Source organism: Hippocampus guttulatus, chromosome 17, assembly GCF_054856545.1.
Source record: "Hippocampus guttulatus isolate MCC_2025c chromosome 17, RoL_Hgut_1.0, whole genome shotgun sequence".
NCBI classification, from domain to species: domain Eukaryota; kingdom Metazoa; phylum Chordata; class Actinopteri; order Syngnathiformes; family Syngnathidae; genus Hippocampus; species Hippocampus guttulatus.
This window is the reverse complement of record NC_141277.1, coordinates 9,351,988-9,374,859: the sequence shown is the minus strand read 5'-3', so window position 1 is coordinate 9,374,859 and position 22,872 is coordinate 9,351,988. Positions and strand designations below refer to the sequence as shown.

Here is a 22,872-nt window from a genome sequence, read left to right as displayed (position 1 = left end):
ATGCCCGACACCATGAAAATTGCTGCTCTGGGTCAGCCCTTCACCATGGGGATGCTGTATGATGCCCGCTCAGATGAACTCATCCCAGGTAGAACAACTTGAAGCGCGGTGTTTATTTTGGCATTTATTGCACTCATATCACGTGTCTGTTCCTGCAGGTTTCTCTCTGTGGGATAAATCAGTTCTGGAGAGCCAGACCAGTGAAACGTCTCAAAAAAGCAGTTCCTTTAAGATTTCAGCCTCAGATACCATTGAATCGAGGTCTTCTCTGATGGATATCGAAGCTTCTCTGAATATGAGTTTCTTGGGTGGCTTGGTTGAAGTCGGAGGATCTGCCAAGTACCTGAATAGTCAGAAGAAATTTAAGAATCAGAGCAGGGTCACTTTTCAGTACAAAGCGACGACCACCTTTAAGGAGCTGTCTCTTCCCGCCCTCGGGCCACTAAACAGCACCCAAAAACAAGTGATCGAGAACTGCAAGGCGACGCATTTGGTCACGGGTATCCTTTACGGGGCAAATGCAGTCTTTGTCTTTGACAGTGAGAAGTTAGAGGCCAGCGATGTTCAAGATATCCAGGGTAACATGCAAGCGGTGATCAAGAAGATTCCGACGTTTAAAATTGAAGGAAGCGCGCAGATAAAGATGAGCGAAGAAGAGCAAAACCTGACCAACAAGTTCACCTGTACATTTTTTGGAGATCTCATCCTTGAAAAAAACCCTGCCACCTTCGTCCAAGCAGTGGAAACCTACTGCGAGCTTCCGACACTGTTGGCAGATGCGGACAATAACGCTCCGCTGTTCGTCTGGCTGTATCCTCTGCAGGCGTTGTACAGCAACGCTGCCGTGCTGGTCCAGGACCTCAGCGTCTCGCTGTCGAGGGAAATTCAACAGGCTATGGAAGATGAAAACCAAGTGAAAATGAGGTGTAACGATAGCCTGTTTAGCAGCGCGGCGCAACATTTCCCCTTGATTCGCAAAAACCTGAGCAGTTTCCAAAAACTTTGCTCTTTTTACAAAGATTCACTCCAATCGGCAATCGCCCAAAAGCTTCCTTCCATTCGCGATGGCATAGAAGATGAGAGCGCGTTGGCAAAAATCTTTCACAATCGTCAAAACTCTCCATTCCAGCAAACCTACCTTAACAACTGGTTGGAGAATAAAGAACGCATCATCAATGTCATCGAGTCCTGCGTTAACATGATACTGAAGGATACAAACGCTCGCGTCGTGCGCACGACGACAGAATTGGATCGAGTGGTGCTCTCTCCGGGTGTCACAAATGTTCTTTGCTACGTATTCACCGACTTGGACGTAAACGACCCCTTCATTGATAGCATGGCCAATTACTTGGACACATCCAAGACCGGAAGACCGGATGAAGGATATCAATCTTTCGCAAACGAGGTCATCATCAAAATGAGAGAAACCGCCCAAGAGTTCATTAAATATGCCAAGCCTCTGAAGCGCAGCAGCAGTGTCAAGTTCCTTATCACCGCGATGCCTAATAACAAATACAAGGGAGCTTCCATCTACCATTACAAAAACGGCCTGCTACACAGTGAAAAATTCACCGTGCCATCCGTCCCACCAGTGAAGACGATCACAGACAGAAACGATTTAATCTGGCGTAAGTTCCCTTTTTTTTTCTTTTTCTTTTTTTTTTTGTGCTGCTGTAAATTGAGGGGTTCGTAGGTTTTGAATGGATGGGAATGGGCAAAAAGGAGAGATGGACTCCGTTTGAACGCAGCTTTTATTTATTTATTTTTAAACGTCTGCTGCGCCACTCCCGAACGAACGGGACCACACCTTTTTTCGGCGACTTAAACACTTCCTGGTTTACTTCAGCCAATCAGATAATATCAGTATAAACCTGTTTAAGCAATTATTAACCCTAACGTGTTTGTTTTTTGTCTTTCCATCAGGTGCCGTGGAACTCAAACTGAACCCAAGTACCGTCCACAAAAATCTCACCCTGTCAGAAGAAAACACCAAAGTGACATACGGCAGTACCAGGTCGTATCCTGCTAACTCGGATAGGTTTCTGGATTTTCAGCAAGTTCTATGCCATGAGGGGCTATCGGGTCGTCATTATTGGGAGGTGGAGTGGAGGGGCCACATTTGTGCGGTGGTTGCGTACAATGAAACTCCTAGGAAGTCTGGCGATGGCAGGCGCCTACCCTTCACCGACATGTTCAGTTCTTGGGGAATGCATGCAGACAATGATTTTCAAGTCATTGTAAAAACCAGCAATATGAAAATCTGGTTGTGGTTTGCGCCTACGAATGGCGTGGATAAATTTGGGGTGTATCTTGACTCTCCCGGGTGCACTTTGTCCTTCTATGGTGTCTCCGGAAGCAAATTGACTCACATCTATACTTACAACAGGCCTTTTGAGGAGGAGGTCTACCCCGGTTTTGCCGTTTATTCCAAACAAGGCTATGCGGCCCTGACGTTTTAGCACGGCTAAAACGCATAAGCCCACGTGATTGTAATCAGCTCTGCAACACTTTTGCGCCATTATTTTAAACAGCTTTTCAAGGCAGTGGGCACCGCTTCATAATTCACATCATCGCTCCCCTCATGATCGAGCTTTGCACATCATTTCCTTAGAGGACACTCTTCAAATGATGAAATTACACAACGATTTGAATGTTAACTTTGAGGCACTTGGGTAAAACATCCTTTCTAATTCAACAATAGACAAATGGAGATAATGGACAGTTTATTTGATTTGGGTGAAAGCGATTTGGTTAGTGTGTTGCTTATGGCTTTATGTCGGTTTGTTGTTAAAGTTGAGAAAACTCATGGAACGAATCAAAGTTGTTGTATTTTTCAGGAAAATATTACCAATTTTTTTTTTGGGCTGTTGTTGTCAGCCACATATCGAAACCAGGTCTGCCTCTCCAAACAATTCATCTCACTGAAAATCCATTCCCAATTGATGTAACAAGGGAACGTATTGACATATGTGAATGGTGAAAAACAAGAATATTCAACTTTTACGTCATCGGCCTGTTTTTTTGGGGGGTTTCTTTTCTTTTGCTTGTTCGTTTTGGTGTAGTGGCAACAGTTTGCTTGATGATTGTCTTTCGGTAGCCTTGCAATAATCATAGCATCTGCTCTCAAAAAAATTGTGACTTTGAATAAACTTTTATTGTCACTGCAAAAACGTCTTTCTCTGATCTGTTGGTCATCATTCTGTCTCCTCTGTGATTAAAATGAGAGCGGGAGTGGATAATGGAGAATGGCTCGGAAACAAACACAAATCATATCACACTCCAGCTACTTGTGTTACCACTGAGGTTCACGCAAAACACCAACACACAAATAGTTAAATTTAATTCAGAACATTTCGGAAATGCTTCTCCTGCATTTTACATGCATCCAATGTGTCAGATTACCCATTCGTCATCTATCCGAACTGGATCTGATTTCAGTTGGACTAGAGCTGGTGGCCAGTCAAAAAAAAACTAAACAAAACAAAACAAAAAACGGATAAATATTTAGTATTTTTCTGAAAACAGGGTGGAAATTAAGGGGGGGGGGGAATTCCACATCAAAAATATTAGATTTTTTTTTCTTTAATTGAGAGCCATCCACTGTATTTCGAAGAGGCCACTGGAACGTTGACCAAAAGAAGAAAAAAATAGAATTCTCATCATTTCCTCATTCCATTTATTGGCACCAACAAGAATCTTTGAAATATTTGCGTCTGGTTTGCTGTGAGTGTAACGTTAAATCAAGCTTGAATCTCGTCGCTAAGAGACTGAACCTACTTCCGTGTTCGCGGCGTTGCTAGGAGACGACAGCGCCATTGCTTCTCTATTTTTTTTTCCTCCCCCTTTTTTGAGTTTCGCTGGGTGTTTTTCGGCAGGATTGAGCGCCATGGAGATTGTTCATGAGTACTCGAAGCCTCGCAGGGATTTTGGCCGCCAATGTCTCTTCTCTGACCGTTCGGCGGAGCTTGTTGCGGACGTGCCTCCTAACCCGGACCTGGCGCTGCAGTTCATGCCGAGTGGGAGCAGCGGTCAGGCGCTTCAGTGTTCTCAGGACATGTCCGAGCATCAGGTGGTCTTCCAGCTTCATCATGTTTACTTTGAACGCGTACTTACCGTGCTAAATACAGTTCCCGATTGAAGTCCTTAATTTCAGTACTTGAATTGAGAAAGTGAAACTCATGCAATTCTCTTGGTTTTGTTTTCTTTAGTATCGTCGCTTTATTGTACGCAACCCACAGCTTGTGAAAACACAAAAATCACAATCTCACACGGATATTACATCAATATTTTTGATCATAAAAATTAGGTAGGAATTAGATATCTGCAAAGTATTTAAGTCAAGTCAAGTCAAGTCAAGTCAACAGTATTTATAGAGCACTTTCAAACAGCCATCGCTGCATACAAAGTGCTGTACATGGAGCAATTTAACATGCACAATAAACAGTAAGACAAATCGGTAATAAAGGCGGTAGAAAGCACCAAACAGTAAAACCAAGAACAAATCTAAGTCATGCTGAGTCGAATGCCAAAGAATACAAGTGAGTTTTGAGGAGGGTTTTGAAGATGGGCAGCGAGGCGGCTTGCCGAATGTTCAGTGGGAGGTCATTCCAGAGAGAGGGACCAGCAACAGAAAAGGCTCGATCCCTTCTGAGCCTCAGTTTAGTTCTTGGTACTTCTAATAAGGTCTGGTCCGCAGACCTGAGGCGCCGGGCAGGTGTGTAGGGGCGGATGAGCTCAGAGAGGTAAGGTGGCGCGAGATTATTCAGAGATTTGAAAACAAATAAGAGGATCTTGAAAATAACTCTAAAATGAATGGGGAGCCAGTGAAGGGATGCCAGAGTAGGAGTTATGTGCTCCCTCTTACGAGTACCAGTCAAGAGGCGAGCAGCGGCATTCTGGACCAGCTGAAGGCGCTTAATGGAGGACTGGCTGACTCCAAAGTAAAGGGCATTGCAGTAATCGAGCCGGGATGTTACAAAGGCATGAATTACTGTCTCAAAGTGTTCATGTGAGAGGAGAGGTTTTATTTTGGCCAGCTGTCTAAGGTGAAAGAAGCTGGATTTAACAACGGCACCAATTTGCCGATCGAGTTTGAAATCACTGTCCAGTTTAAGGCCCAAGTTTGAGACTGTTGACTTAAGATAAGGAGACAGGGGCCCAAGTCTACAGGATGGAATGTACAAGGGCCACTGGGACCAAACAATATCACCTCTGTCTTCTTTTCATTGAATCTCAAGAAATTTTGTGCCATCCAGGTTTTGATTTCTTCCAGACAGGATAGGAGTGGCCTTAATGAGAAGGCGTCTTTCTTGCTCAGTGGGACATAGATCTGGCAGTCATCTGCATAGCAGTGGAAGGGAATACCATGTTTCCTTAAGATGGAACCCAATGGGAGCAGATACAGAGAGAACAGCAGATGCCCCAGAATTGAGCCCTGTGGAACACCACATGACAGGGGAGCAGTGCGTGACTCAGAGCAGCCAAGGCTGACACAGAAGGTTCTGTCAGCTAAATAGGACCTAAACCACTCAAGAGCACTGCCACCAATGCCCACCAAGTGCTGCAAACGAGTCAGCAGAATACTGTGATCCACTGTATCAAATGCTGCAGTTAAGTCCAATAAAACTAGACACACGTGGTCTCCAGAGTCATTTGCCAGGAGGATGTCATTAGAAACGCGTAACAGGGCTGACTCCGTGCTATGCATCGTCTTGAAACCTGACTGGAAGACCTCCAAGATGTTATGTTCATCCAAGAAAAATTTCAACTGCATGTGCACCACTTTTTCCAGAATTTTGGAAATGAAAGGCAGTTTGGAAATGGGCCTGAAACTTGACAGCACATCTGGATCAAGACCAGGTTTCTTGATCAAGGGTTGGACCACAGCATGTTTAAACTGTTGGGGAACTACACCAGAAGAGAGGCTGCTGTTGATGATATCCAAGACTGATGCGCCAACACTCGGGAGAACCTCCTGAAAGAAGTGCGGGGGAAGAGAGTCGCAAGGGGAGCCAGATGGCTTCGTCTGGCGAACTACATCCTCCAAAAGCGCCAAGGACACAGTTTCAAAAGAATTTAGCACAGCTGAACATGGAACATGGACAGAGGGGTCAGATGCGGTATTTGAGACTGGAGTCCTAGCTGTAGAGACCTTATCAATGAAAAACTGAAGGAATCTGTTGCACATCTCGGGTGAAGAATCCGAGCAAGTAGGCAGAGGGGGTTTGAGTACAGAATCTATCGTTTTAAATAGTGCGCGTGGGTTGTGACGGTTAGCTTGAATAAGGTCCGACAGATATGCTTTTTTGGCCTCTTTCACTGTGAGCTGGTAGTTACGCCAGCAGTCTTTCCAAATTTGATAAGAGACATGCAATTTGTCATTTTTCCACTTGCGTTCGGCTTTGCGACACCCCTGCCTAGCTGCGCGGGTAATGTCGTTAAACCATGGCTCGGGTTTAGGTTTTGGGAGCACAGTTTTTGAAGGAGCCACCAAATCCAGGATGGCACGGCATGATGAGTTGAACCAAGAGGTGAGTTCCTCTGTGTTAGACGAGGGTACGCAAAGGTTATTAAAGGCATTAGAGAAACGACTAGCAGTGCGAGGGTTAAAAATTCGGCATTTAAAACTAGGAGCGGCAGATTTCACAGCAGCATGCGATAAGACTATGTCAAATAAAACTGCCATGTGATCAGAAATCCCATTTTCAAGGACTTCCAGATTTGACACCGGTAGACCATAAGCAAGGACAAGGTCTAAAATATGTCCTTGTTCATGTGTCGGGCTGGTCACATACTGCACGAAATTAAAAGAGTCGATAAGGCTTAAGAAGTCCTTTGCTAGCGTTTTTTCCGGACAGCACACATGGATATTAAAATCCCCCATTAGGAGGATATGATCATATCTCAGCCTGATTTCTGCAAGAAAGGTTGAAAAGTCGCTTAAAAAGTCTTTGTTGTATTTAGGAGGACGGTAAATGACAGCACAGAGCACCGGGAAAACACGACCGACTTCAAAGAAGGTTGCTTCAAAGCTGGTGGCCGATGTGGTGAATGTGCACCTTTTACATTTAAAATTGTTCTTAAAGATGCTCACCGTTCCTCCACCACGGCCTGATGTCCTCGGGGTATCGAGGAAACCACAGTCAGGTGGCAACAATTCAAGCAAAGCGTTGTACTCACCAGTACCTGCCCAAGTCTCCGTCAGACACAGGAAATCCAAGTCATTAGAAAGGAAATACTCCCTCAGAATATGGGTCTTGTTCGTCAGCGACCGGGCGTTTAACAACGCGATCCTTGTGGGAGTAGCAACGGGAGGGATTGCCTCTTCCGATCGCCGAGCCCGGGGAATTCCCTCAAAAGCTTTCGCTGGATTCCTCCCCGAGAAAGGCGTGGGGGGTAGAAATGCCGTGGCGCGATGGGAGAGCCAACGACTGTTAGCAAGCACGAGGCGACGGGGTCGAGGGCACACCACGCCGGAGCGATCGAAGTGTGTCTCAGATCCCGTTTTAGCTTCACGAGCTGACCGCTACGTTTGCCGCGGCGGCGGCGGCGGCGGCGGCGCTTCTGTGAAGGGGGCGAGCGAACGCGGAAGAGATTAGCCGGCAGGTTAGCCAAGAACGGAGGTAGCGTCTTTTCACCACCGTTTTGCCAAAACGCGGCCGAATCTCCGACGTGTTGTTGAATCAATAACAACGATCGGCGATCATAAACCAACCGAGACGCTGTCAGGGAGGTAACAAGCATTGTGAAAAGTAAAAAAACCCGAAATGGCAGGAGCGTCGTCGAACACACTGGCGCACAAGCGGCCATCTTGGGCATCATATCTTTAATGGGTATAATGATTAACTTATTTTTGTCAAAATTGAAATGAGTTAAATTTTAGATCATGTTCTAATTAGAATGAAATAACAATACCATTAATGCAGACTCACTACCGCCCACTCTCTTGATTTTCTAAAAAAAATTGTATTTATTCATTTTTAAATCATTGTTCAAATGTCATTGAGCATGACCCACGTTTGTGTTGACACCGGTTTAATTATGTTTCCAGATAAACACAGAGAGGTTTGACTCAGAAAGCCGTGGAATAAACCACGTGGAAGGGGGCTGGCCTAAAGACATTAACCCCCAAGAGGTGGAGCAAACCATTCGTTTCAGGAAGAAGGTTGAGAAGGATGAGAGTTACTTGAACAGCATCGCGCAACTCGGCACCGTAAGACCCTCTGTTGTCCCACACTGCCTCGATTTAACCCTGAAATCATCCTGCACTCTATTATGTCATCTGTCTGGGATCCAGGTTATAGAGCACTGCGTTGAACAGAACACCGCCGTTGACATCTACCAGAAGTACTTTGAGGATGAAGATCTACTGGACGAAATTCAGGATCCGCCATTGGCTAATACTATCTATGTTTTCCGGTATCTGATGACAAAACCTATCCTGCAGGAGCTCCTGTACCGATTTTGAGATGTCAAACTTCCACTTGTCGATGTCACACTTTGGATTGTTTCAATAGAGATCCAAACCGGGTGAAGCGAACCGTTAGCTCTCTATCCTGGCACCCCGACGGAGGCAGGAAACTGGCCGCTGCCTACTCATGCCTGGACTTCCAGAAAGCTTCCGCAGACATGAGCCCCGATGCATACATCTGGGACCTTGGTAAGCGCGACAAACACAAAGACAGGCCAAGGGGCCAAAATATGACACAGTCCCGATTGGATATTTCTCTCTTTTCCAGAGAATCCCAACAAACCTGAGTTAACTCTGAAGCCGGCGTCTCCTCTTGTCTGTTTGGACTACAACCCAAAAGACTCGCACACTCTCGTCGGCGGGAGCTACAATGGCCAGATTGGTGGGTTTGTGTCAAAGATGGATCAATACTTCTCACGTGTCGCATAATTATTGAGAAGTTAGCACAGTCCGGCAGACCAGGATAAATTAAGCTGTCCATGCAACGGTCCATCGGACTTCTTGTGTTTATGTTCAATAAGTCTTGGTGTGTTTTAGTGTTCTGGGACACCCGTAAAAGCGGTCAGTCCATGGATGTTTCCTCTCTGGAGCAGAGTCACAGGGATCCGGTCTACAAAACCATTTGGTTACAATCCAAGACCGGGACAGAAGCCTTCTCTGCATCCACCGATGGACAAGTCTGTTAATTTAAATCGACCTTGAGGGGCTGCTGTTTGACGAATCTGAACGCTGCGTTTGGTGCCAGGTTCTGTGGTGGGACGTCCGTCGGCTGAGCGAGCCCACGGAGCAGTTAATTTTGGACCTGGGTCGGGAAGGGAACCTGGACCGGGCTTTGGGAGCTATCTCGCTGGAGTTTGAAGCCACCATGGTGTGTTTTGTTCCAGCTATTCAACGCTGAATGAAAGTAAGCGTCTCTCAGTCCGTCCCTTAAAATGTCCTCTTGTCTCTCCAGCCAACCAAGTTCATGGTGGGGACCGAGCAGGGTGTTGTTGTGTCCTGTAACAGGAAGGCAAAGTCTCCGGCCGAGAAGATCGTGGGTACCTACGAATGTCACCATGGACCTGTCTATGCCCTGCAAAGAAATCCCTTCTTCCCCAAAAACTTCCTCACTGTGGGTGACTGGAGGGCTCGAATTTGGTCCGAGGACATAAAGGACACATCCATCATGTGGACTAAGTAGGCTCCCGGTTTATTTCCTCCAACAAGGATGTGGATTGTAATTCTGACAAGATTGTTTGAAAACAACTCAACCACATTTCCAAGAACACATCTCTTACATTTTAGCCGCATTTTTGCCTCTTCTGTGTGTATTCTTGTTGTACAAGATTGTGCCATTATTACGTATGCTCACTGCTTTTTCTTTTTTTTTTTTCTTGGCCATGTCCCATGTCGATATAATTTGACTTTGATCAGATACCAGATGTCATGCCTGACAGATGCCTGCTGGAGTCCGATTAGACCCTCCGTCTTTTTCACCGTGAAGATGGATGGCGTGCTGGACATCTGGGACGTCTTGTTTAAGCAGAACGACCCCACGCTGAGTGTAAAGGTAAAGTCATCCCTTCTGCGTGCGCCTCAAGCCAAACAGCATTTTCCTGTGAGCGGCTCAAACCAAGTGTTGTTTTTTCAGGTCTGTGATGAAGCTCTGTTTAGCCTGCGGCTGCACGAGAACGGTCGCCTGTTGGCTTGCGGATCTCAGCAGGGTGCGGCTACAATACTGGAGGTCTGCTCGGGACTGTCCAACCTCCAGAAGAATGAAAAGAGTCTTATGGCCGAGGTGAGACCCTCAAAGTCAAACATTTTCTTTGCAATAATACGTCGTCGGGAGTACCCTGACAAGTTTAAACACGGTGTTCTGATGAAGGTTGTATTTTATGGAATAAGAATCGAGAAGCTACCTGTTGCTCTGCGGGCACTATGTTGGTGATCTTTGAGTTAAACACACATGCTGACTTCCTCCACTTCAATTAGCAACAAACTAATTTGGCTGAGTTCAGCAGAGACTCAGATTGTAGTCGTGAATGAGAACAGGGGTCCCCAACCACCGGGCCGCGGACCGGTACTGGTCCGTGGGACATTTGGTACCCGGCCACACAGAAAGAATAAAAAACTTACATGACTTCCGTTTTATATATTTAAAATCTGCAAGATGTTTTATTTTGAAAAATGACCGGAATCTCTTTTACATCCGTCTACAGTACGCCACTCTTGATGCACTTCTCGGTCACGCGATAGGTTAGCACTAAAATGAAACCCAGGAGCTAGCAAAATGAGTAAAAAAACAAAACAAACGTCTTTGGAAAGTTTCTTTGGGAATGGGAAAAGGCCCAGCCAGGAGACAGAAGAGGAGCCTACGACTTTCAAGCAAAAGAAGGCTACATTTAATAGACAGTATCAGGAGTCTGACTTAAAATACGGATTTATCGCAACGGGAGATTCCCACACACCAAGCCCACTCCGCATCATATGCGGCGATGGTGAGTCGTATTTTTCATGCACTTTGTATTTGCGGTCTATCTTATTTTGAAGTCACGTTTAAACATTACCATAGCAACCACAGAGCCTTGCGGCCAGCTAGGACATTCCTTGTGTCATGATTCGTGTTTATTATTATGTTTCGAAAATACCACAGTTTTCATGCAGTTCACATCATATTATTTTGTTGTATTTTTCTGTCACATTAAAAGCCGGTCCCTGAAAATATTGTCTCACATTAAACCGGTCCATAGGGGGGTTGGAGACCGCTGATCTAGAATACAGAGCAAAAGTCTCCACTAGATTTGGAAGCTTTATTTAATGTATATGGTTGCTCACACGCTCCATGTTCAAACCATCCACGATTGGCGATCCACACGTATCACCACAATTGTCCGGTGCCCTTCCCGGTTGAGATTCCAGAAACTTAAGGAGCTTCCTTGTGTCAATTGTGTGCACGTGCAGATGTTGGAGCGCGAGGCGAAGCGCGAGAAGATCCTGGAGGCTCGTCAGAAGGAGCTGCGGCTGAAGGAAAGGAGTCGCTCTGAGCAGAGCCGAGAGGACGAGGCGGGACGAGTCGCGGCCGAGCGAGAGGAGTCTCCCGAGCAACTGATCGCCAGAGCTGAACAAGACTTCTTCAGCATGGTGGAAGCAGAGAAGAGGAGGAGGAAGGAAAAGGAGGAAGAAAAAAAGCAGGTAAGGACTGATGGCCATCAATTCATCGTAAGCCATATTGTGGATTTATTCACAAAATAACACTTTACCAACACATCCAAGAGCAATGTTGGTGCTTTCTCCTCTTCTTATAATGCGACACCGAGGATCTTATTAAAATCTAATCTTAAACCATCTATTCTCACTTTCATTTATATGTATGGTTTTTTTCGTCTGTCCCCTTATCTTAGATTAGCTCGTAGACAGGAGGCGGACAACAAGAGTGGACCAGAAGAGCTCGGCTGGGTGGGAAGCGCAGTTTGTCCTAAATCAGTCTAACCAATGGGACGTAGCGTCACCATCCATATTTTTTCTTTCGTGTTTGACCACACATATCAATCAGCCAGCAGTCACTTTCCATCATTGCAGTACCCGCAATTTTGAACATGCATCGTTACTGTACGATTGCAGGAGTTGTGTGTCTGCCATGCAGTGACAAGGCAGCAGAACCTTTTCTTGTAATGGGCTCAGAAAAAAAACAAAACATCCTACTATTACAGGCGGCATCAGAGGCACAAATCATCTCACCTGGGCAATTTCCTCATCCATTTGCGTCAAACACGTTCTCTGGCATCTGAGTCAGAGAAGAAAGCACAATAGAAAAGTAAATTTTTCCATGTTCTTGTGAGAGCTAGTGCTGCTGATTGCAGAAGCTACGTCATCAGTACTGTTTGTCTAACATATTTTTTTTTTTTGACAGTTCAGCCTTGACTCTACTCAATGACATTCTACTTGTGGGATTGTTCTTTATAACCTTGTACAACTTGGACAGGGTGGGCAAACTCCTGTGCTCAAGCGCCACAGATACCTCTATAGTTTTGTCCTTATTTGGGTTGTGTGTATGCCAGGAGACTTTGTGTTAGAATTGGGGTACACTTTTGAATAAGTCACCATGCAGTCATTCATTGGGCCCACGCGTAAAAAAAACAACCACCATGTTGGCCATGTTCCAACTGCTTCCAGCAGATGGCGCTTTAGTTTAAACAAAAAAAAGTATGCACTGCATTATGATTGATTTCACATATGATGAATCATTTAGGGCCGAAAGAAAACGAATATTGTAAAAAGACTGCACATTGGCCTGGTGGTTAGCATGTTTGGCTAGTAGTTCTGATGCACCATGCACACAAAGTATGTTCCAGGCCAAGAATGTCCTCATAATAATTGTCTGTTTCCAAGTATGGACGACAAATATTTTCAAAATGTATTGATAGCCTCTCTGAATAAATGGGCAAGTAATCGGACAGCCGCTCGTGTCTTGTCCAGGTGTTCCTTGTTGTCTTGTTGGTCTGCATCAGTTCATTGTTTCTGTTGCCGGCACACATCATATAGCCTTGGCCTGGGTGGTGAGCTGGAGAATGATTTCGTTTTTAGTGTTACTCTTGATTTTTGATTTGGTGGACTTGGATCACGTTGTATTTTGATTGGTCCCAGTATCTGGTTTGCCTTTTTTTTCTCCTTCTTCTTTCTTCCCATCATCTGCTGCAATGTGATGCTGAGGAAACCTCACGATGACTGCTGTAAAAGGTGGCCCCCCCCCACCATCGCATCTATTATTCACAAAAGCATGCGAGAGCAGCTGTTTCCAGCCTCATTAGACGAAGATCACACCAAGACGTGTGAGACAATTGTCCATCTGATTGCGCTTTTTACGTACTTGCCGGGAAGATCAAGCAATTTGCAGTATAGCTCCGAGCACGACATCAAGAAGGAATAAATGATTAGAAACAAGAATATTTCTCATATGGCTTGGAAAGCAAATAACTTGAGGAGACACTTTCCAAAGATCTGTCCCAGCGGATTTGAGCGTTGCAAATGCGTCCTTATCGAGCTGGCAATTCCCTTAACTGCCCTGGCCTGTCACTCACTTAGATTTGGCCACTAATTAAGAAAATTGCAACAGAAGGGGCTTCTCGGTTCACATCCATACCACACAAATCAATGAGGTTGTCTATTGAGGCTACACAGTAGTCAATATTTAAGAAATATCCTCTGATTTAAATAGGGATGCGGGGTGCTTTTTTTTTCTCCCTCCACTTCCATTTCATGTGCGTCGAGTTGGATTCTGCTCATTGACGTCTTTATTGCATCTCAGCGTTGATTGTTAGTGCAGATTTGTGGCCTCATTTCTGCTGCTCCAGTGCGCAACAGCCACATGCTTGTGAGTGAGATTCATTTCGAAAAGTGGATGAAGATGGAAAACTGGAAGTTGGACGGAAGTGGTGAGCATGACGGAAAAGAGGGAGAAAGGAACGACAGAGCATCATCCTACGGCTGCGTTCTCGTCTCCACAGAGAGTTGGTGCAAACTGAGGCAATTCTTTACACAGCTGAAAAAGAGTTGTGATAATCCAATTAAATGAAAATGGAAACGCCAGATGATCCCCACCCCAGTTCCCTCATATTCTTATAAATCCTCTCTAACACCGACGCAGCCACATACACACTAAATGTTGCGGATATCATTAATACTCAGTGGGAATAATAACTTACTTAGTTCTGCAAATTTGAAATATTCTGTTGGGGGATAGGAATGATGTTGTGTGGAGGAATTATTATTATAATTATTATTATTATTTTCACATTTTCATTCATTGATTTCTGTGTGTATGTGGAATTAGAAGGTAATACAAAAATGTGGAAAAAGTCAAGCATTTTGATTACTTAATGGATGGGATCTATGGAAAATATGCAAAACGGACCATTTCCTATGCTATAATATTGTATTTCATAAAAACATATGGTTATGACAAAGAATGTAAAGCTGCCCCTCCCCATTTTAGACATACGGATAGACTGCACATGGAAACGGGCTATGCTCTTCAGTATTGGAATAAATGTAAACATTCTTCACAGAGGATAAAGGATATATGCCATTGAATACTGTTCTATTAACTGTTAACATGTGTTGCTCCACCGTTTGTGTCAAATATGCATTGCTGAAACATTGATGCTCTTCGTAAATCCGTCTATGACCTTTCCTATTATGTGTTGAGATAAGGTTAGTGGACTTAAAGGCAAAGTTAGGAGGTTATTTTGAATAATAAGTATGTCTATTTATGTTTAGCTTGACAGTAAACTTGAAATCGGAGTGAACTGAGTTCACTGCCAAGATGCAGTACTTTTATTTTGTAAGTTTTTACCAGCAGTTCACTCATATCTTAAGGCACCACTGTCTTTTCTTTTCCTATTTTTTTAATCTAATTCACTTATGCACAGGAATGAATGGAATTTTTTTAAATAACTGTCTCAGAGAGTTCTACAACAATGCGCGTGTTTAATTGTCGGTAATATATCGCGAGATTAATACCTCTCTGCCAGTGTCACTTCTGCTCACGTAACGGACCTCATTAGTTTGTGCGGGAGTACCTAATAAAGTGTCCCATAGGTGATTAAGGGGAGCCCCCCCCCCCCCCCCCCCACACACACATACGTCTGTACACGTTAGCGTGTTGGCCAATTTACGATGAAACCAAGGCGATGGGTTATCGCTGCAACTACAGTTTTATGAATTGAGAATGTTTTGACGGAGTAACTGGTTTCGAATTTAGAGGCACAAACAGTACGGTTGCCTGTCCGCCTTGTTCTCCGTGTCTACTTCAGGGTTATCGGAAATTCAAGACTTTTATGGCAGTTGAAGGAACTGAATTTGCACCCAGTCATTACACTGTCAAAGTATTTATGCTTGATTTCTTTCCGTTTGAGCTTCTGGAGCCGGTGTTCGTGCGTGTGAGCGCGTGTTTGAAAGGGGGCTGCAATACTTTTCTCCTGTCAATGTTTCTGTACAGCACCGTCCTCAAAAAAAATCGCCATGATTTAAAGGTTTGCGGGATTAGTGGTGACATTTTTATACCAGCAATAAAAGCAGGGATGGAGGGCCTTGCTCTTTTGCTTTGGGACATCCGCTGAGGCCAGTGAATGAGTGACGGATGTGCACCAGCGTGTCTGGCAGACCTTAGTGCAATTACTGAGAAAAGTTAGTGATCCTTTTTCCCTCCAACAGTGCGAAATCAACTCAAGACTTCATCAAGACAAATCAATGGAAGGATCGTGTGTGTGTGTGTGTGTGTGTGTGTGTGTGTGTGTGTATACGTATATGTGTTGTGTGGTTTTCTAAGAGAGAAAAAATTACCAAATGCACAAGTGAACTCAAACATACACTGGAAAATAGAGTGTGTTTAATTTTTTCAAGTGGTTACGCACACCAAAAAAAAAACATCTGGCTCCAGATGCATTTTTTAAGTAGACTGCACATCGACTTCAAAATAATTAGTAGTACATATTTGAGTGTAACTGTAACAATAGTAAAAATAATGATGAGACAGGGTTGAAATAAAAGACTAAGCAGCTCCCGACACTGTTACTCAGTCGTCACTATAATCACAACGCTTCCCCAAATTATGACTTTATGATGGTGAAGCAGTTCACTTGACTGACTTGGTGGATTTTTAAAAAGCCATCACATAGTCATAGTGTCCACGGAATGGACATATAAATGCCGCTGATGTTAGGCAGCTGCGGCAAGAGCCAGATGGCTTCTGTCAAAGCTTTTTCGGATGTATTCTGCCCCTGCCAAGAGAAGCCGAGCAGCTCCACTCCGCCTGCCAGTCACGGTGAAGCTCAGCCAGGTTGCGACCTCACTGGCGGGCTCCGGTGTGCAGACGAGGGGAGCGGCTCCGTCGACTTGGACTGACACGCGAAGACGGCTGATGAATGAGAGGAGAGAATGTGATCACGAGGGTATCGATTTAAGAGACATGCTTGGTGTCTCCCTAATGTCCTCTGGCAGCAAGCGAACGGGGGGAGAGGAGAAAGATGTCGGCTCGTGGGTCACGCTAACAAGAGTTTTTCATCTCAAAATTCTCCACGGCGTTGCAGATAGAACAGTTGAAGATAGGTTCAAACTATTTCCTTGCACTTGCTCGAGTTAGGCACTGCAAATGACAGAACTTTGTATAGTTTATTGGGATGTGTCAGTCATTAAAATGTACAAATGATTTCATGTTTGTGTTATTTTTCACTTGATGGCTGGGCAAGCAGTACTCTTTCTCTTCAACTGTTGGACATGTGGAGAATTTTCACAGCTCTGGAATGTACTAATAATAAGTCTAAAAGACACATGGCAGTTCTTGAGTTGACAACAATTCAATTAAAAATTGTAAAACGTAAACACAGCCAAGTTAAAATAATGAGACAGAGCCCTGCAAATGTTGTCAGCTCAAAGTACAGTTTGAAATCATATTCTCGTGATAGCATTTTGTTAATAATGAACATATTTTGTGCATGTGGTTGCTTGATGCAAAATAAATACAGTATTTGTCAATGACTGTTGTTTATGATTGTGTCGAGAACAGGTGTGTTTAACCAGTCGGAATGGTCCAAATCGATCAAGGGGGGGGGGGGGGTGGTAAGAAAAAAATAGATGTGATTCCGTGTGCGTGTTATTAATATTATATATTTTTCTGATAGTGTATACTGGAGCCTAAGTGCTATCCGTTTCACTTTCCCCAAAAAGCATTAAAAAATCAAAGATAATAAAAAACAACAACTCCCCTTTAACCTACAGTGGCGCTTGACCAGCATCACCGGAAGTAGCTCGGCTTCAGCACTCGGCAATTGCAGTTTGCGAACAGAGCTGCCGAAATATATCTTTTGTTTGTTATTACGGAATTCCGATTCAAAGTTTGTTTCATCTGCAATTGAATGGGAATCTGGAGTGACAGGAGAATCGTTTAAAAATGGTTGTTCGTGCCATTAACACGCTGCAAAAGTGCGTCCCATGTCGCCGAGTCAGGTCTCCACTCCACTAAGGTAGGCAGGAATTTCCTTTTCACAAACTATTGCACTTTTGTATTTATTTGAAAATGTTGCTTTAGGTGTGAAATATCTTATTTAAATGACATGTTCTGAACGGAAAGAAATGAATTATAAAGCTTCTAATTAATCTGACATAACTTGAAATGGAGTTCCATGCCTTGCTTTTATCCCTAATAAAATAAGTTAATCACAAAATGAATATGGAATAAGTCAAAAGAGCAGGACGCTGCAGAGAAAGCACTGCTTAAAACTAAGATTCAAGCAAAGTGGACATATGTGATCACATCATGTATTTGTTTTGACTTGATGAAGCAGCATGAGGCTCACGGTTATACCTGATTGTTATGTTCCAAGTAACTGCCAACAATTATTTTTGTTTGGGTTTTATCACAAGCTGGTCAAAACAGATCTGGAAGACAGCAATGTCAATGTCTTGACATAAAGACGTCTCTTGACATAAAGATGTCTCTTGTTATAGTGACAAGTTATTGAAATACTGAAAGACATATTGGCCAATTTTTTTTCAGCTTAAGGGAACAAGTTTTGGGTCTACTTCTTGAAATAAAACAGTGGTTCTAGAGAACTCCAGGGCGATGTTACGGAATAAAATCACCAGGACACGCCCAAGCCCCGGCGCTCCTCTTTTGTGTTCAGTCGCAGTCGGACTGACTGCGTTGAAATTCGTCGCATGCGCGGAGCTGCGCAAATGCTCTCCTAAAACCAACACGGCAGCATCAAGCCCACACACTATCACATTCAGTAGCTAGTTGGAGCACCTGAATCCTCCTTTTTCTCTCCACCATCTGTGACCCGGTCTATCCACTGTCACCTAACTCTAAACGGCTCTGTTTTTTCCCCATCCAAGAGAAATAGTCCTTAGAACAACGAATCAACCATTTACCAAAACTTGCTCTGCCATATATACGAAGCACACTTATTTTACCTTGTTGCTATACCAGCAGGAGCAACACGAAAGAACAGGGACAGTTTGTAGACCTGCACACAGCTGAAATGGGTTCCAAAAAAAAAACATCAGTCAAATGCTTTGTGGAACTATTGGACTATTTTTTTCTCAAGTGGAAGACACAAAATGTTTGGAGTTCCATGTAAGTGAAGTGAAAATGAAATCTTGGCAGTACCTGCAAGGCCCCATTGCTCAAAAAGGCGCACATAGAGATTTGCCATAAATTTGCCAGTGAACATCGAAATGACTCGCAGAATGCTTTGAAGCGCGTGTTGTAGTCAGATGAAAGCAAAGCTGAGCTTCGGTGCAAAGAATCCCGCACATTGGCTAATTAGGCAACCTGTATTGCAGTCCTCTTTCTTATTTTTTTCCCGCACCTCTGACCCCAAATTTCCAAAAAATGTTTACTTTTCTCTTAACTGCCTCGATTTTTCACGGCAAAGGCAAAAAGTCCTTCCCTGCAACAGTGCAAAGGAGTTATTCACATAGTGCAGCAGAATTAGAAAGGAGCTTGAAATAGAAAAAAAGGTACCGTATTTTCACGACCATTCGGCGCACCGTATGGTTGGGCGCAGTCTCATTAATGGGTGCTATTTCTGTATTTTACACATAGACAAAACGCACTGTATTATTGGGCGCAATTTTAAAGTGGTAAAACATACGCCAGCTTAAACATACGGCATGCATGCGCGCACGCTAAAAACACGTTAGCTTGAAGCATACGTTAGCATGCCAAGACATACAGATACAAGCTAAAAACATGTTTTTAAAAAGGCAACGGAACTAAAACTGAGTTCCGTTGTATTTTATTTAGCCATCGTACAATGTACTCACGTTTTTCGATCAATCATCACCCAGAAATCCATCAAAGTCCTCATCCTCTGTATCAGAATTGAACAATTGTGCAAGTACCGGTAATCCATCAAAAACGCCGTGTTCCCTCTCGTTGTCAGTCACTCTCATTGCCATGTGGCTCCACAGAAATGATGCCGGCTTTGCCAAAAACTCGAACAACAGTGCAAGCAGACACGTTCGTCCAAGCAGCCACAATCCATTCGCAAATTGTGGCGTAACTCGCCCGGCGCTGCCTCTCACTCTTTGTAAAGTTGTGTTTGCCATCGATCATCCATTGTTCCCATGCCGTTCGCAACTTTACTTTGAACGCCCGGTTGATGCCGATGTCCAGCGGTTGGAGTTCTTTAGTCAAGCCTCCGGGAATAACGGCAAGCTCAGAGTTCATTTGCTTGACTTGGTTTTTCACCGCTGCTGTGAGATGGGCACGCATGCCAAAAGCATAACCGATGGCTTGAAGTTTGAACTGAGCTTCGTAGGCGTGTCTCTTTGTAGAATTTATTTTCGGGGGTTCTTAGAATCCAAAACCGAAGTTGTTTTGCAACAATGCACATAGCCACACTCTATACAGGTGTTGGTACCTGCTTGTAGCGTCCCTTTAGCGTCCACTTACACGCCCACCCTTCACTCATTGGCGGACCGCTTCCCCGCATGCCTGTCACTCACGTCTGCCTTTTCTCGCTCTTTCTCTCCATATATGTGTATATATACACGCCCACCCTTCACTGATTGGCCGACTTCTTTGCCGCATGCCTGTCCACAGTCACTTCTGCCTTTTCTCTATATAAACAGCGTGTCGGCTGTCAGTCAGGTTTTGGAACTCAGCGCATACACAAGACGCTCCGCATCATAAGGCGTCCTGTCCATTTTGGAGAAAATTTAAGACTTTTAATGGCGCCTTATAGTCGTGAAAATACGGTATATAATAGCATCAGGAAGCACCTGGCACAAAATATTCCCAATGCATCACTCTGCAGAAAAACAAAAAGCACAATACTTGAAGTTATTCCATTTTTTATATTTAATGTTTAAAGTCCAAATGGTAGCTTTTAGACCCATTTGTGAAACTCAGAAGTACCTCTTTTTTTCTGATCGATTCAGCTTCTACTCGTACATCAAAATAATAAAGTGCTATTTAAATTGCTCTTGGTGTCTCTTTGTATGTTTGGAACACTTGGTGTTTTTGTTGCTGCCTGTCTTGGCCAGGTTTCTCTTGAAAAACAGGTTCTTAATCTCTTGTGGAGCAACCAGAGTCACCAATTTCCAATTGATATATTGGAAATTCTACTGATTTACCGCACATCAAGATAACATGCACCCTAACATTCGAGGTCAAAGTGGAGACACAAACAGGAAGCAATTTCCCTTTTCATCCGTCTCTGCGAATTATAACATCGACACGGGTCGTCAAACAAATGTCCCGGTCGTAAATGTAGTTCAATTGATGGAAAAATCCAGTTTCGTTAGCAGATCATATGAAAGGCGCGGTTTCTGGTGGTCGATTGAAAGAGCTGAGGAGCAGAGCGGCGAAGAGAACAGCTGAGACACGCAGGGAAAATAAAACGGGTCATCCTGGGAAGCCGCAAAGGTGTTGAAGGGAGACAGCTGGGAGAAGGGATGAGGGGGGCAGGGGGAAGTGAGTGCAAAAAAACAACAACAAAAGGGAAGCCCCCTGGCCGGGATTCTGCAAAATGTACTATTTCTACATTGCTCTTTTTTTTCGGCCAACAAAATGCAATATCATGAATTATTTAAGCCCCTTTCAAATTCCCGGCTTCAAAACATGTGTCAACCGGGAGGAAACATGACACTTTTCATGTGCACTCGTGAGGTGAGCTCTTTTGAAATTCCGACATCCGCGGTGGAAACGTAAACACATACATGACAACGATATACCAGACGGGAGCAAACTTCGATGGAGAAAGCAACGCGCTTTGTTCCTCGACGACTTGACTATATTACCCGTGCCAAGCATGTAATTGCGGAGATGACAAGTGTCATCAACTTGCAAAAACTGATGCCCTGTGTATGGTCATTACGGTAATATTTCAACCCCAAAATGGCTCCTTGCTCGAGGCATGCTGACAACGCAGAGTTCAAACTTAAGGTGATTGGTTACGCTGTTGAACACGGAAATGGAGCAGCAGCAAGAGAGTTCAACGTTAACGAGTCAATGTTGTAACTTGCTGTTGGTTAAGTGAACTGTGTCGCTGCTTTATTAACTCATTCAGTACCAGCCAATTCTAGACCAAGTCTGATAAAACGTTTAAAAACGTCTTTGGGAGTGAATGAGTTTTAAATAAGTTTTACTGACATCTAATGGTTCTGTTGGTGTTTCCTTGAGCGTAGCTCCATCTAGTGGATGCATTGTAGATTGCGTCTTATAATGCGGTGCACACAATGTATGAAAAACAAATTGGCAAAATAGGCCATTCGTTGAAGGTGCGGCTCATAATCCAGTGCACCTTTTAGTGTGGAAAATAAGGTATAATCCTTTGCAAATGCCTGGTAGCTCTGCCCCGTTAAAAGGCACCCAGCGGCGTTGCGTTTTCGACTCTCAAGAAGCATTGTCTGTTATAATGGATCGATTGAAAAACAAGTCAGGGTGGTGACACGGGGGCATTTTCTTTCACGAGTCGATTCCAGCAAAAAAAAAAGTGCTTTGTTCGGCGCTCGAGCCTTTCATGATCATTTTGATCGACGGTGTCCGGCTCGTATTAATTGAACAAAATGCTTCTTATTACGCTGGTAGTTTACAGCGGTATGAAACGTACACCTGCTATTGGCTGGTAACCAGTTCAGGGTGTTTACCCGCCTCCTGCCCGAAGACAGCTGGGAAAGCCCCCCGGCAGCCCCGCGACTCTCGTGAGGATATACGGATTCGAAAATAGATGGATGGATGGATGAAACGTTGACATAAAAAATCTCATCAAAATAGCAGACCCAGCGCTCTGTATGATAATCTGTCGGTAAATTGCAAACATCGTTTATATTTCCGATCCACCTCTTGTGATTTGCATGCAGAGAAACACCCGTTCGGCGGTCATGTTTATACGGCGGCGGTGAACATTTTTCATGAAAAATACACCGACGTGTATCATGTGAGGAACGCGCATGACTTCAAGGAAAACAGAAAACTCTCTAAAAGGTTACGTTTGATTCTTCGGGGGTTGTGTGGGGCGTACGGCAGAACGTATCAGATCTATCTGATTTACAACTTCGCGGCAAAGATCCCGCCAGCTTCAATCTCGGATTCAATCTGTTGCTGCGCGTGAATTTGTACGAGACACAGCTCTGCCTGTCGGCACTGTGCGAGTACGACGGGAAACTCCAATATGCCTTCAACGGTTTCTATCATGTGGAAAAACACACGAGACCCAGCGTGTTACACACATTTTTTTTTAATCTTAATAGCCTCACATTCTTGTACAATATAATGCAAATACTATTAATTGGAACATCCCGAATTCAGGTTTTCCTGGAATCCATTTTTTTTTTTTTACTGGAACTGATGAATAAATTTAATGTGTGAGCCAAGTACGACACATTTCACCAGGAACATCATTCATATTCAAACATGC

At 44.1% G+C, this 22,872-nt stretch overlaps 2 protein-coding genes across 5 annotated transcripts; both read left to right on the top strand.

Moving 5' to 3' along the window:
• Positions 1-2,459, top strand: LOC147192051 (neoverrucotoxin subunit beta-like). The gene is made up of 3 exons (XM_086135118.1): positions 1-88; positions 159-1,628; positions 1,924-2,459. The coding sequence occupies exons 1-3, from the start codon at positions 1-3 to the stop codon at positions 2,457-2,459; spliced, it is 2,094 nt and encodes a 697-aa protein (XP_085991244.1).
• Positions 2,460-3,827: 1,368 nt separating this feature from the next.
• On the top strand, positions 3,828-13,046 carry LOC147192050 (dynein axonemal intermediate chain 2-like). 4 transcript variants are annotated; one of them, XM_086135605.1, is made up of 13 exons: positions 3,938-4,069; positions 6,964-7,046; positions 8,051-8,212; positions 8,297-8,418; positions 8,517-8,659; positions 8,739-8,852; positions 9,008-9,147; positions 9,216-9,338; positions 9,423-9,646; positions 9,884-10,019; positions 10,101-10,247; positions 11,411-11,641; positions 11,856-13,044. In XM_086135605.1, the coding sequence occupies exons 2-13, from the start codon at positions 6,975-6,977 to the stop codon at positions 12,093-12,095; spliced, it is 1,854 nt and encodes a 617-aa protein (XP_085991731.1). In that variant the 5' UTR covers positions 3,938-4,069; positions 6,964-6,974; the 3' UTR covers positions 12,096-13,044. The 4 variants fall into 4 exon arrangements, with proteins under 4 accessions (XP_085991729.1, XP_085991728.1, XP_085991732.1 ...); XM_086135603.1 differs by lacking the exon at positions 6,964-7,046 and having other exon boundaries at positions 3,828-4,069; XM_086135602.1 differs by lacking the exon at positions 6,964-7,046 and having other exon boundaries at positions 3,828-4,069; positions 8,051-8,418; positions 11,856-13,046.
• The last annotated feature ends 9,826 nt before the right edge of the window (positions 13,047-22,872 follow it).

Excerpts from the sequence above, each read along its gene's own strand:
- LOC147192051 (XM_086135118.1), top strand. The coding sequence starts at position 1 with ATGCCCGACACCATGAAAATTGCTGCTCTGGGTCAGCCCTTCACCATG. Across the intron at positions 89-158 it reads CTCAGATGAACTCATCCCAG|GTTTCTCTCTGTGGGATAAA; the intron begins GTAGAACAACTT and ends CTGTTCCTGCAG. Across the intron at positions 1,629-1,923 it reads CAGAAACGATTTAATCTGGC|GTGCCGTGGAACTCAAACTG; the intron begins GTAAGTTCCCTT and ends TCTTTCCATCAG.
- LOC147192050 (XM_086135602.1), top strand. The coding sequence starts at position 3,887 with ATGGAGATTGTTCATGAGTACTCGAAGCCTCGCAGGGATTTTGGCCGC. Across the intron at positions 8,419-8,516 it reads AATACTATCTATGTTTTCCG|AGATCCAAACCGGGTGAAGC; the intron begins GTATCTGATGAC and ends TTGTTTCAATAG. Across the intron at positions 8,660-8,738 it reads TGCATACATCTGGGACCTTG|AGAATCCCAACAAACCTGAG; the intron begins GTAAGCGCGACA and ends TCTCTTTTCCAG.